The 13,962-nt window shown below is 33.9% G+C and overlaps 2 protein-coding genes and 1 long non-coding RNA gene across 6 annotated transcripts; 1 reads left to right on the top strand and 2 right to left on the bottom strand.

Annotated features, from left to right (window-relative positions):
- Positions 1-807: 807 nt before the first annotated feature.
- On the bottom strand, positions 808-5,687 carry LOC123896950 (tRNA modification GTPase MnmE). Its single transcript, XM_045947400.1, has 9 exons — positions 5,212-5,687; positions 4,997-5,135; positions 3,900-4,021; positions 3,465-3,668; positions 3,192-3,251; positions 2,757-2,895; positions 2,226-2,344; positions 1,535-1,765; positions 808-1,236 (listed from the first exon to the last, which is right to left on the bottom strand). The coding sequence occupies exons 1-9, from the start codon at positions 5,611-5,613 to the stop codon at positions 1,042-1,044; spliced, it is 1,611 nt and encodes a 536-aa protein (XP_045803356.1). The 5' UTR covers positions 5,614-5,687; the 3' UTR covers positions 808-1,041.
- A 2,208-nt stretch (positions 5,688-7,895) lies between these two features.
- On the bottom strand, positions 7,896-13,674 carry LOC123896947 (sulfate transporter 1.3-like). 4 transcript variants are annotated; one of them, XM_045947392.1, is made up of 15 exons: positions 13,494-13,674; positions 12,563-12,680; positions 11,675-12,024; positions 11,535-11,583; positions 11,236-11,443; positions 10,916-11,096; positions 10,661-10,726; positions 10,452-10,565; positions 10,218-10,334; positions 9,999-10,125; positions 9,512-9,798; positions 8,951-9,141; positions 8,782-8,864; positions 8,610-8,686; positions 7,896-8,345 (listed from the first exon to the last, which is right to left on the bottom strand). In XM_045947392.1, exons 3-15 carry the CDS (start codon positions 11,996-11,998, stop codon positions 8,202-8,204), a joined length of 1,968 nt encoding a protein of 655 aa, XP_045803348.1. In that variant the 5' UTR covers positions 11,999-12,024; positions 12,563-12,680; positions 13,494-13,674; the 3' UTR covers positions 7,896-8,201. The 4 variants fall into 4 exon arrangements, with proteins under 4 accessions (XP_045803348.1, XP_045803350.1, XP_045803347.1 ...); XM_045947394.1 differs by lacking the exon at positions 13,494-13,674 and adding an exon at positions 13,161-13,198; XM_045947391.1 differs by lacking the exon at positions 13,494-13,674 and adding an exon at positions 12,788-13,003.
- LOC123896948 lies at positions 8,237-11,835 on the top strand. The gene is made up of 2 exons (XR_006804704.1): positions 8,237-8,371; positions 11,324-11,835. It is a non-coding gene; the product is annotated as an uncharacterized LOC123896948 (long non-coding RNA).
- Positions 13,675-13,962: the final 288 nt, after the last annotated feature.

Raw genomic sequence — 13,962 nt, 5'->3', positions numbered from 1 at the left:
AAAACCAGGTGTTTGTGTCGTTGAACTGTTTTAAAACCAATTTCCAAATCGGTTGGCCTCTTTTTCCATTCAGATTCACCTAAATAAACATGAAGAAAACAATTTCTATAGAAATAAAAATTGGTTCCCCCAGTTAATTCATCAAAAGAAATTAAAGACAAAACTACATTGTTGTGAATTCAAATTGTTGAACCAAAATGGTTATAAGAACGTATGTCATCCTCTGGGCTAACATTTATATAATATGACAAGAGTGAGTATTCTCGCATGTGAAAACCTCAGTGTCATCAAAGACAAAATAATCAGGGCAGAATATAGTACAAAGTATCTCACTAACACGTTCAAGTCTCCCTATGTAATTTTACTTTCTCTCCTTAGGAAGATTTTTTTTCTCCTTCCTGTGGGTAGTGTCTTTACTTATATATTATGAGAAATGACAAATGTGCTGACTAATTAACTAAATTAGGTACTACTAATATCAACTCTTTCAATTGGACATCATCAATGTTCGCACCTGATTTTTTAATTTTTTCCCATCTCTTTCAGACTTCTTCTGATTTAGGAACTAGCTTCAACTCCCAATCCACCTGGTTTTTAAATCCGAAAACCACAAAAACAGTATTTTTTTCAAAGTTATTTGTGGGTGAGAACTTTCCTCCCAAAAATAGTTCTGTAAACCCAGTAATGGGATATAAGGTTGAATTGGTGGTTGCCGTGGAGTAGTTAGCGACTGGAGTAATAAGAAATTTGAAAGTTCTATCCCCACCCGCAACATAACACTTAACATTGACATTTAAAAAAAAAAAGAAAAAGAAAAAGAAGAGATTTTATATATAGCCCTAGCTATTTGATCATAGTCGAAAAAGGTCATATGGTGAGAACAGAAAATAATTATACAACAAAACTTATCCCCACAGCTTTAAAATATTAAATCCATGGAGAGGTAGGTGTACTGGTCTATATAGGGTTTACATGACTGAAAATATGTTGTAAAGAAAAATATGCTGAAAATCAGAGCACATGTAGGGAGACAGATGTTTATTATTTACCAATACAGAACTTGCTAAATATATTTGATAAAACTTCCTCCGAAATATCTTCTCCATTTATCTGTCCAAGGGACAATGCAGCATCCCTCAAATCAATTGTCCAAAAATCCATAGGTAGTTCCTCCTTTATTGATGATTGTAACCTCACAAGCGCTTCCTTGGTCCGAACAAGTTGTTCACATTGTCTCTGCAACATCAATTTGTCAGACAGATCAACACTTGGGACATGTTTGGTTGAGTGAAAATAGACATAGAAAATAGAAATGCAACTACGATTTGCATCCATGGTTATGTTGTTATTTTCCATCCACCCCTTTTCATAACTAAATATAAACACGCCTTTTCCGTCTAGTTTGATTTTACCAAACATAATTTCATAGTCCTCGGCCCTCCCAGCAGCCAGTTGATTCCTTCCCATTCAAAAGGTTAAAATTATTTGAAGCTAGACTTTGTGAGAGTGACAGAAAGCTAATATGATATCATACCTGATTTACAGTCCATCTGCGACCCCCAGCAGCAATGCCATCCATACCCACAATCTCTAAAACTGCCCTCTCTAAGTCTTGTATTCCTTGACTGGTTACAGCACATGTAAACACTTGTTTGCTGAAAATTTTGTGACTGTGACATCCTTTGTCCCATTCAGTCTCAGCACTAGGCTTACAATCTATCTTGTTGACCACGAGGATTACTGGGGTGGAAGATCCAGTTGATTCCTGTTTTTACAGAAAGTTTAAATAAAGATTGTAAACTAAGATGCCTCTTTTAATTGTCTGACAGCATCGTAGAAAATAACACGAAGAGCCAGTTTATTATCAAAAGAAAGATATTAGGTTGCAGGTGTGATGTAAAACCTAGTGTTTTAGGGCCTTTAGGCCTTATGCTATAGAATGTCTTTTTCTTGCAGGGTAATATAGGATCTAAGCAGCTTTCATGTAGTTGATCTCATCTATCAAGAAGATACTTTTATTTTCCTAGTAGCTAAAAGATGGCAATATTATAGACCAAAAAAAAAAAAACGATGTGGATATTTATAAGGCTGCTAAGTGTTTGTGTGCCCACTTATCATCTGATATCTGCGGTAACTTGCCTAGTTCAGTGCTGCCTACTTGGCAACAATATCGAAATTTCACACAAATGAATAAGAGTAATAAATGGAATAAAGAATGGTGAAACCTTAGCAGATTGAATCCTTTCAAGAAGTTTGGTGTCTTCAGAAGTCCACCCTTCAACCGCACTCACAGTCATGATAATTAAATCAGCACCTCTGGCAACAGCTTCAGATCGCTCTACACCTATAAGAGAATAGATACATGTGAAATAATATGGTTAAAGACGCAAAACACGCAACCAGATACCTCTAAATATTGCAAAGTAAAATCAGGAAATGTTGCTAACCCTGTATCTAACTAATCTCATTTGATTTTCCATTTCAAAAAAGTAAGAATTATTTGCAAGCTTATATAAAAATATTGAGCTGTTAGTGATAATCCTTTTCCTTTATTTAACAAAACAATGCATTCAAACAAGTTGAAGACATCACAAAACAACTAAATCACGCTGTTTCATTTCAATTGTAGTAAAAGCACATTTGATGATGGGACACCAAACAACTTGTAGCATACAGTACCATGAAATAAAATATGGTGCAACAAAAACTTCTGTGTCTTCTGTCTTGGTCTGAGAGGAAGAAAAGGAAAGTCTCACCAATTTTTTCCACAATGTCATCAGTGTCCCTGATGCCTGCAGTATCAAGAAGGGTTATGGGAATGCCGTTGATGCTAATACTTGCTTCAATCACATCTCGAGTTGTTCCAGCAATTTCAGTAACTATTGCTCTCTCACTCTGCATGCTACAAGAGACCATGCTCAATAAGTTAAATAACCATGAAGTTAATAATATGCCAACATGATAACTAACTATGGACTCCCCTATACTCAAAAACACACAAACATCTACTAGTTTTACAACCCTTAAATTATGGAGTTTAGATGCCAATTAACTGTAAAATAATGAAGTAAAGTGTTTCAATCTTCTCATACCAAAGCTAATAATATCTACACATAAGATTTATCAAATGAAATAAATAAATTATCAAATTATAGTAGTAAATCGGTAAAGTAATTGGGACATGGACATACTTTGCTCCATGCATTAAGAAGGCTTGACTTGCCGACATTAGGACGGCCAACAATTGCTAACTGCAAGAATTTGACATAATATTAATAGGTAAGTAAGCAATAGACATCATGAAATTCATATAAAAATGACCAACATAGAATTGTTTTAGTTAAAAGAGCAAAGTTCTACACCTATTACAACCTAAGGACACTTCATAACAAATAAGCACATGTTAAAAGGCCAGAAGCATGTAACCAAAAAAAAAAGGCCAGAAGCTATCTTCTGTATCATACCTGTAATCCAGATTGAAGAAGCTTGTCATAATTTGCCGTTTCCAATGCATTCTCAACATCTTGTGACATATGTTGTATTTTATCCATAATCCCATTCAAATCTAGAGGTGGCATCTCATCTTCGAAATCCAAACGAGCTTCAATCTCAGTGAGCATATCGATGCACTGATTTCTCAATGACCTGACAAGAGAAGAGAAACCACCCTGTACAAGAAGTTAACAATTTTTCAGCGCGGCTTATTCAACCATCAACAGTAAGTCAGTAACAAGAATGACACCAAACACACACAACATATACAAGTCTCACATCTAACACAAGCACATAGCACATAGCACATAGCATCATAACAATGAACCAATGAACCAAGTCTCACATCTAACACAAGCACATAGCATCATAACAAAAAGAAGAAAACAAAGTTGAGCTAAACATGCCTGAATTCCTTCCAGCGCTGCATCAGCGGCAGCCATAGATTTAGCTGAGATCAGTCTTGCAACATTTTCAGCTTGGGACAGATCCAAACGACCATTTAGAAAAGCACGAAGAGTAAACTCTCCTAAAAGAACAAAACACCAATCACGAAATTGCAATGGACTTCATTCCACTTAACAATGCATATAAATATGAATATCACAGATTCACAGTGCAGTCATTTTATGCAGAATCTATTAATAAAGCTTTCAAGGTCTTGTTTGGATAAACACTTATCATATAAATACTATATATAAGATATTTTTTAAACAAAAGATGAAATAGAGTCAAACTATTTTCATATAAGCTGTATGTCTTGTTTGGATAAACAACTTAATCAAATTCTTATGTATAAACTATTTCTGTTAGCTTTAGGTCCTGTTTGGATTAAGAACTTAATCAACGCTTATAGCATAAACTGGTATCATATAAGTGGTTATGTATAAACTATTTATGTAACAAAAGATAAAATAAAGTTAAATTGTTTTTGTATAAACTGTGCCATTTTCACAAACTATCCTGGAGAACTTATGATAAGAAGCTTAAAATAACTTATGCACATTTCATAAGTTGTTTCTATAAACTCTCCTAAACAAGTGCTCATGCCAATACATAAACTCAAATAAGTCAATCCACACAGACCATTAAACTACTCCTCCATAAACAAGTTGTTTCCATATACACTTCCAACAGTGTACTTGTTCTAGCAGATAAACTCAAATAAGTAAATCCTAACATGCTCCAAGTATAAGGACTAGGGGCATGTTTGGATAAACAGCTTATTCGAAGCTTATAGCATAAGCGCTTATCATGATAAACACTTACGTATAGGTTTACATAAGCTACTTCTTATAGCAAAAGATAAATTAAAGTTAATTTATTTTTTGTATATATATTCATAAGCTATCTTGAAGAACTTAGGAAAATAAGCTGAAAAAAGCATATAAAAAATGCCATAAGCTGTTTTCATAATTTCTCCCAAACAGTATCGCAAAACTTATCCTAGTAGATATACTTAAATGACTGATAAGTCAATCCAAATAGGCCCTATGTAACAAACCTGGCTGAGCAAGTGTTGCTCCAGCTTCCAAACAAGTCCTAAGCACACGACGCAAACACACTTCATTCCCATGACATTGAAGTTCAACAACATCTTCCCGAGTATACGATCTCGGTGCTAGCATAGGCACTGCTAAAACCTAATAACAGAAACAGAATCATCAATTTAACAAATTACATTACCGTTACCAAACCCAAACAAACAAACTAACTAACCTCATCGATAACATTTCCATCCGAATCCAAAACAACGCCGTATTCAACAACATGACTAGTAGGCTGCCACGTGTTTCTGACGGCGGGTCGAAATACTCGACCCGCAATAGACACCGCGTGAGGACCCGAAAGACGAACGATTCCAACAGCAGCAGGAGGACCACCTAAAGATGTTACTATGGCTGCAATTGTTGTCGAGTTTACAACATTGGAGTTCTCATTCTCAGTTCGTTTCCCTAACCGTTCGTCTTTCTTTACAACAACGCTGTAATTGTAATTAGTTGAAAATGCACGAGAAAAAAGAAGACACCGCCGCCACGTGGAAAGAGTTGGTGGATGGAAGAAGCGATTATAGGTGTTGGTGTGTAATACAATGCGGAAAGAAGCCATAACCATGGCCATTGCTATGTGCTAGCTATCTGTTACTCTCTTGTTGTGTCTACTATCCATCCATCCACCTACATCCCTGGCCGACTAGGCCCGTTCAAGCCTGAGTGAGTGCAAAAGTGTTAGTAATGGGCTTCTTACGTTGTTTCAAACCTTTTCTTTTAAGAGATAAATTTGCTACCTTAAAACCCCCATTTTACTTACTACTAAAATGTGGTGGCTTCTAGGGTGAGGGCTCAATTAAGTCCCTCACCGGTGAGGTGTGAAAAAAATACCATCAGATTAAATCAATGGTTTAGATTTATTTTAAATAAAAATGAGAATATCTGCATATCTTCACACACAATTTTTTCCCTATTTCTTCCTCTCTATTCTAATTTCTAACCTACCCTTTTCTCTTCCCCATATGATTCCTCTCCAAAATTTACATGAAGATGCAGAGATCTACTTGTACTGCTAACCCCAAACAAAACAGAAAAGAAACATAAGCTTTATTCAATTTCACCATGACGTGTTTGTTTTTGCCGCCAATTAGCGTCACAAGTTTGTGTTGTGCAGAAACATGTGTTTCCTTACTTTGATTGCTTAATCCAATTTATCAATTCACTCATCCACTCCAAAATATAATCAAATAATTAACCTCCTTTTCTAACTTCTTTAGTTTTGAAGAGAGAAAAAAAAAAAAAACAAAAAAAAAAAAACTCAAATTCTTCATCAATATGTCGTATACATGTATGTCCCTCTGCTTTCGCTTTCACTAAAATCCAACCACCGCAAAATAATATACTAATCACCGTCGTCACGATTTTTTTTATTTTCAGAGTCATCTTTGCACAAAATTTTGGTCGAAAGACAGAAATGGAGAAGAAACAGAGAAAATATTGTGTGCGAAAAATGTAGATGTTCTCATTTTTATTTGCAACAAATCTAGACCAATGATTTAATCTAATGGTATTTTTTTCATGCCTCACCGGTGAGGGACTTAATTGATCCCTCACCTTAGATGTACGACAACTTTATAGGGTGGATTCTAAGGTGAGGGATCAATTAAGTCCCTCACCAGTGAGGCATGAAAAAAATACCATTAGATTAAATCATTGGTCTAGATTTGTTGCAAATAAAAATGAGAACATCTACATTTTTCGCACACAATATTTTCTCTGTTTCTTCTCCATTTCTGTCTTTCGACCAAAATTTTGTGCAAAGATGACTCTGAAAATAAAAAAAATCGTGACGACGGTGATTAGTATATTATTTTGCGGTGGTTGGATTTTAGTGAAAGCGAAAGCAGAGGGACATACATGTATACGACATATTGATGAAGAATTTGAGTTTTTTTTTTTGTTTTTTGTTTTTTTCTCTCTTCAAAACTAAAGAAGTTAGAAAAGGAGGTTAATTATTTGATTATATTTTGGAGTGGATGAGTGAATTGATAAATTGGATTAAGCAATCAAAGTAAGGAAACACATGTTTCTGCACAACACAAACTTGTGACGCTAATTGGCGGCAAAAACAAACACGTCATGGTGAAATTGAATAAAGCTTATGTTTCTTTTCTGTTTTGTTTGGGGTTAGCAGTACAAGTAGATCTCTGCATCTTCATGTAAATTTTGGAGAGGAATCATATGGGGAAGAGAAAAGGGTAGGTTAGAAATTAGAATAGAGAGGAAGAAATAGGGAAAAAATTGTGTGTGAAGATATGCAGATATTCTCATTTTTATTTAAAATAAATCTAAACCATTGATTTAATCTGATGGCATTTTTTTCACACCTCACCGGTGAGGGACTTAATTGAGCCCTCACCCTAGAAGCCACCACTTTATAGACATACGATAAAAAATTAATGATCCTGGTTTGATAGTAAAAATTTAATATTAAACAAAAATTAAAAATTATCTTTAAATAGGAACCGTCTGATCTTAATCAGACGGTCCTGATGAGATGACGGCATCCGAGTGCACTTAATCCAAATTGCCTGCTGCCAAGCAGGACTGACTACAGTGCGATGGTATTGTGAGTGACAGGAGAGAAAGTAAAAAAATTAAATACACATCTTCAATATGCTATTATTATCATTCAAAGCTAAAACTGAAACCCATTTCAGCAATGAATTACCAACATGAAATGGATAAAAAAAGATTACATTTTGTTGCATCATACACAAACACAATGAAGGGATGGATAAAACACTTATGAAAATGATACAATTCTTGATACATACATACATACATACATACATACATACATACATACACACACACACACACCCGTGTTAGCTTTCTATGGACAGATATATGTATATCAAAGACAAAACTAGGGGACTAACTAATGATTATTGTGAGTGCACAACTGATGCACCTTTTACATTTCTTTTATTTTCTTTAATTTCATTTCCTCACTTTAGGATAAGAATCCCTGTAGCACTAATATAATATAGTCCCCTTTTCACTAACTTTTTGTTAGTGATATCATATCATATCTCATCTTTAGTTAGTATCTTTCACCCTTTTTGACTTTGCTACAATCTACTACAACTACTATGCTACAGTATATTGTCCATTTCATCATTCTCACATTCCAATTTTCTCTCCTAACTGAATTTTTCATGGGTTCACATCTAGCTTTGGAGAACAATATGCAACAGCTTCTGCAACAGTGAGGAAAATCTTGTCCTCTCCAATTATGTTAGCAAAATTTGATGTGTAAAGTTTGTCTGTCACTGCTGAACCAGGATTTGCCAGAACAAGCTGCTCAAACAAGTAACAAACTCTTGGTAAGAATTAACATACTACTACCTTGTCCTATCATACACACTTTTAATTGTTTCATTTTATATCATAGCAGACATAGATCCACTTATTTGAAGTTTAAATTGACTTATTTGAACTTATCTACCGATATAAACACTTATGAGGCTGTTTGAAACTCTTAAAGATAGCTTATGAAAATAACTTATAACCACTTTTCATATAAGCGTTTATGCTAAAAGCTACAAATTAAGTTGTTTTTACCTGAACACCTCTTTTCTCAAGACTTTTATGTAACTCTTCAAAGGCTTGGATGCCACTGGTATCTATGTCAGTAACAGCTGCAACATAATCACAAAATTTAGTTTAGTCCAAGAAAAACAACATAAAAATGATGTTTTACTATAGGAATATGAGGCAAAAAATCGAGACTAACGTGACATTTCAACTATCAAAAACTGAATTCTTGTATGGTAGTCTCCTTTCACTGCTTCTTCATCTGTTAGCCATCTTAATATCCTGCAACAGAATAAATCTTAAGTCTGAAGAAAAAGTTGAAATTGGATAGTTTCAATGTATAAACAAAGGAAGAAGATATTCTTTACCTTTCTTTAACATAGTTGGAGTTGGAAAAATATATTGCAGAATCAACTCTTACAATCATTACACCAGGAACCTTACTAGCTTCAGGGTATTGTTGGATGTTTCTATAGACAGTTGTCCTAGGAATCTTTCCCAAAATAGCAGTTCTTGGCCTTGTCACTTGTAAGAGGATCTTTGCAAAAGATATTGAAACCTGCCATAAAGGGTAAAGATAATAAGGTCTCGTTAAACGTTCTAGTTACTCTCATGTGTGATTTTTGGTTTTAAAATTAGCTCATAATTCCACTTATCTCACAATGTAGTCTGCATTTAAATTACTATGATATTATTTGTTTACTTAGCAATGTCGTAAATAGACACCGGGTATGCTATGCGGAAATCTAATGTATATGATGATATATTCACTAATTGCATTAACTATGTTTTCTTTGTAACAGCGATCTAAATAGTTTTACTTAACTTGTGTTACAAGTTTGTCCTACTTAGTACTAGTCTTAATTAGGCTCATATGTTATTGAAAATTTAGAGCATAGAGCATAGGATAAGTAAGTTTTGGTGCTTACAGCAATTAGAAGTCCTATCTCGACCGAGATGAAAACAACCCCAAAGAATGCTCCCATGCAAGCAACAAAATCGAATTTATCAATCTTCCAAATCAAAATTGCTGCCTGATAGTCCACAAGGCTGATGACAGCAGAAATGATGATGGAGGCGAGAATGGCATTCGGAGTGTACTTAAAAAGAGGAGTTATAAATTCTAGTGTTAAAAACACAACCGCTGACATCACAATATTGGAGACTGCAGTTTGGCAGCCAGCCATGTAGTTTACTGCCGACCGAGAGAAAGAACCTGTTTTGAAGAAAAAAATGAGAGATCAGATACTAAAATATTAGTCTAAAGACACTCAACTTTTTTCATGTTGAATAAATCGTTAGTTTAGTCCATAAAATTGTAGATGTATGACGATACAATTTAATCGCTGAAATCAACGAAATTTAAAATAGATGACAAAAAGTAGTAACAGTTATAAATCCTGTCTTTGATCTTACCAGTTGCCACATAACAGGAGGTCATCGAACCAACGACATTCATTGTTCCTAATGCCACCATTTCTCTGTTTCCATCCAATTGATAATCCTTCATAGATGCAAATGTTCTTCCAATAGCTATGGCTTCCTGAAAACCAAAATTAAATAGTTTCATTAGAAATGTTAGAGTAAATCGAAGAACTACTCATCAAAATAGGTACTAGTATTAATTTTACTTACAGTTAGTGCTATCATGCCTGCCGTGACGCCGATTTTAAAACCTTTCCCAAGGTAGTCACCGGTAAAATAAATTTTATGAACAGATGAAGGGTTGATCCCTTTCTCTATGTGATTTACCTTCACATATCAATGGTCAAAAACTTTAGTTCTGCGGTAGTTAAGATTATATGTGACTACAGTCACATTCTGCAGTATATTAATCAGAATGTGAATGGAAATAGTACATATACTTACAATTTCGACTCCTTGCTTATCTGCACGTGTTATGAATACAAAAAAAGTGGACAACACAACGGATATCAATGGCGCAATCGCTGGCACCCAGAAGAGTTTCTTGTTCTTCTTTCCCTAATCAACACAACATGAAATAGTTAGAAAAAACTTTATAGTTCTAACTATTTAAGGAGTAATAGTAATATGAAATAGGGAGTTTAATTTCATACAATAAATTTGGCGACCAGAAGAAAACTCAAAAAGCTAGCTCCGATTAATATTGTTTGCCAGTTCCACTGCAAGATGTTAAATATTAGATCATCAATAAATTTTGCACTTACAAACATACACAACTGGTTAGAAATTTTTAATATTAGGCAAGGACATCTTGAGATTAGTTTACACTGCCAGTTCATGTTTCATTTTTCTTATTTAGTTAATAACTTGTTTGTGCATATTGAGAGAGAAAGAGAGCAAGAGCATACTCCATGTTCGGCTGATGAGAATACTGCACGCAACACATTAACAATATCTGTTTTTGTTGTGAAATTTTTAGTTTTAATGCCGAGAAAACCTTTTAGCTGTTGAAGGGCAATAGTGATAGCAGCACCCCCCATAAAACCAACAATAGCAGCATGGGATAGAAAATCAATCAAGAAACCTAACCTGTTTTTTCGAAGAAAAAAAAACACAAGAACCAATCCAACTATAAGAACATCATGGTATATCAAGTAGTGTAACATTAGCAATAGCTGGTATAATACATGTATATCCGGTGTCTGTGTCGGTGCTTCATAGGATATACCTAAAAACCCCGAGTGTTGCTTGTGTAATCCCAGCAAAAAATGTGGCTGTAAAAGCAAGTCTTTGATATTCTGCTGCATGTGTAACAGGATCAATCTCATTACTAAGCAATGTCCCCAACAAGAGAGAAACCACTGCCACTGGTCCTATTGCTATATCGCGAGAACTACCCATGAAAGCATAAATCAATGGTGGAACAAAGCTTGAATCTGTAAAAGGGTAAACAAAAAGTAACAAAATTTCAGTTCAACATCCAAAAATCTATAAAATAAAAAATAACTTGGGATACAAGAGTCTTACACAGTCCATACTGTGGAGCCAAATGTGCAAGCTTGGAATATCCAATATCCTATTTTTCAAACCAAGTATTAGAACATCAAACATGTAACAAATAATCATATGAATTATAATTTTGTATTAGTATCATAAATTAAATTTACCTGAGGTATGCAAAGACTTGCAATAGTGAGACCAGCTATAATATCTCCCCTAAATTTTTTAAGATTATAACTTCTCCCCCAATTAAGTATAGGAAATATGAACTCAATACCAAGGAGTAACTTTCTTGATTTAGTTTGGTCTTTGAAAGATCTTAGAGGATCATCAGCAAATAATGTTTCTTTTACAGTGTATTGAAATTCCTTGAATAAGTTCTGTTTTGGAGGAATTGCAACTTTGTATGCATATGGTGGTTGATCATATGAAGGTGACAAGTTTCCCTCATCCATCTTTTTTTCCATATCTTTATCAGTTGGTGAATCCATTGAAGATATCAACAGTGACCTTCACTCTGTTATATTTATAAGAGAAAAGTCAGAACCAGTTATGGCAATAAAGTCTAGCTGCAACATTAAATAACTATATAGTATGGTTCATAAATATTGCTTTCAATTCTATCAAGTTGCACACACCTCAACTAGATTTTCATGAATGAAGATAATCAGAATTATGATATAGAAAATTTGAGATATACTAGATTAATGATAAAATAGAGGCTGATTCTACGGTAGACGGTGAACCAGTAATCAAAAACTACTTGAAACTCTTGGTCCTCCTTGTCCACCACACATTATCGGTGTCAGTTCGACAAAGACAATGTTGTAATATCAGTTGAATTTTCAGCATGCATCTTTGTTTTTAGTTGTTTTTGTCCAACTGACACCGATCAAATATATGTCGCTGCCGCGAGGTTCTACTTCTAAAAAACAATGTTCATTATTGAAATTTCTAACTATTTACATGTAACGGGCCCAGACCAGGTTAGAAAACGTATAATTTGCTTAAATAGTTCCCTATATAGAGAAATAATTGTGAAAAATTCATCTAACCTGAACAGAAAGATTTGAATGGTCACTGCCTAACTGGTTCAATATGCAATGTCTTCTTATGAGAAGCTATTAGATTATATAGCTGCAATGACTTTATCTTTGAGTCAATCTTCTCAAGCTGAAATTGAAAACTTATCAAATTAATATGTGAAACGAATAATATACTTGTCAAACTTAACCATTTTAATTTCAATGCATAACTTTCAATCACAACCAAACAATAACCATGGAATTTTCTTAAGTCATGTGGTCATCGACCAATTTGGTTATAGCATAACACAAGAAGACTAGCAAACAATAAAAACATGACAATCAATCCAGCAATGTGTTCCTTTGACTTTGAAAATCACAAAGTCATGAAGTTTGAAAACGAGAGACAGAAAAATTAAATCCATTCATTTAATATGTGTAAGTTTCCTTTGTCAAATCTAGAGACCAACAATTTAATAGAAAAACAAAAGTATCTGGGATGAAGACATTTATGTCTAATGTGATTATTGAGTGTATAATAGAGAAAATATATCATAATCATGTTCATATTATGACAAATTGATTGTGAAATATTTTCCAATGAACAGTGAAAGTAATGGTTTAAGACCTTAGGTACGTGCTTCACTTAATTACCAAAGCATAGATACAAAATTCTCATTTATCATGTACCTTTATAACAGATAAATAAATTAAAAAAACCAGTAATCAAATCCTTAAACCTCAATAAAGCTCAGACCAAAAAGTCACTACAAATAAAAAAAACAATATAAAACATATTTGACTGAACAAAATGAACAAGTGGTTTACTTTTGAGGATTCCATTAGTATAATGTATGGTGTATAAGAATACATATTTTCAGTACGTAACATGTGACAAATAAAAAAAAAATTCATTACTATAATTCATTTTGTACAAGAACAAGAAAACATTCTTCAATACCCAATATCCAACAACGCTTAGATGAGATGGTGTATGTCTATTCTAGCTTAATCAAGGTTCGAGAGAACTCTTAAGAGAGTTAAAACTCTGGATTGAGCATGCAACAACTTTAAAACTCTTAGGTCAATTTGAGTTCTACAAGATTTGAGAGATTAATCTCTGCAGTTGCGCGATAACTGGTTTACGCTGAAAAATGAAAACGTTCTTCAATTAGAAACCACAATCTGAAGTTTTGCTGTATTAAATATGATAAGTTTAGGGAATAAAGTCAAAAATTGACTCACATATCAATCTCCTTAGCTAGCTTCTGATACAAGCCATTGATAGTGGAAGATTTCAATTAAATAATGCCAAAAGTATTTTTCAACAATTGCACTTTAAAAACTCCCCTGTCAGAATTTATGCAAAAAGGACAAATATATTAAAACTTAAACTAAAAATGATGAACATGAAAAAGAAATTAAAGTAA

This window comes from Trifolium pratense, linkage group LG7 (genome assembly GCF_020283565.1).
Source record: "Trifolium pratense cultivar HEN17-A07 linkage group LG7, ARS_RC_1.1, whole genome shotgun sequence".
Lineage (NCBI taxonomy): Eukaryota > Viridiplantae > Streptophyta > Magnoliopsida > Fabales > Fabaceae > Trifolium > Trifolium pratense.
This window is presented reverse-complemented; position numbering and strand designations above follow the sequence as displayed.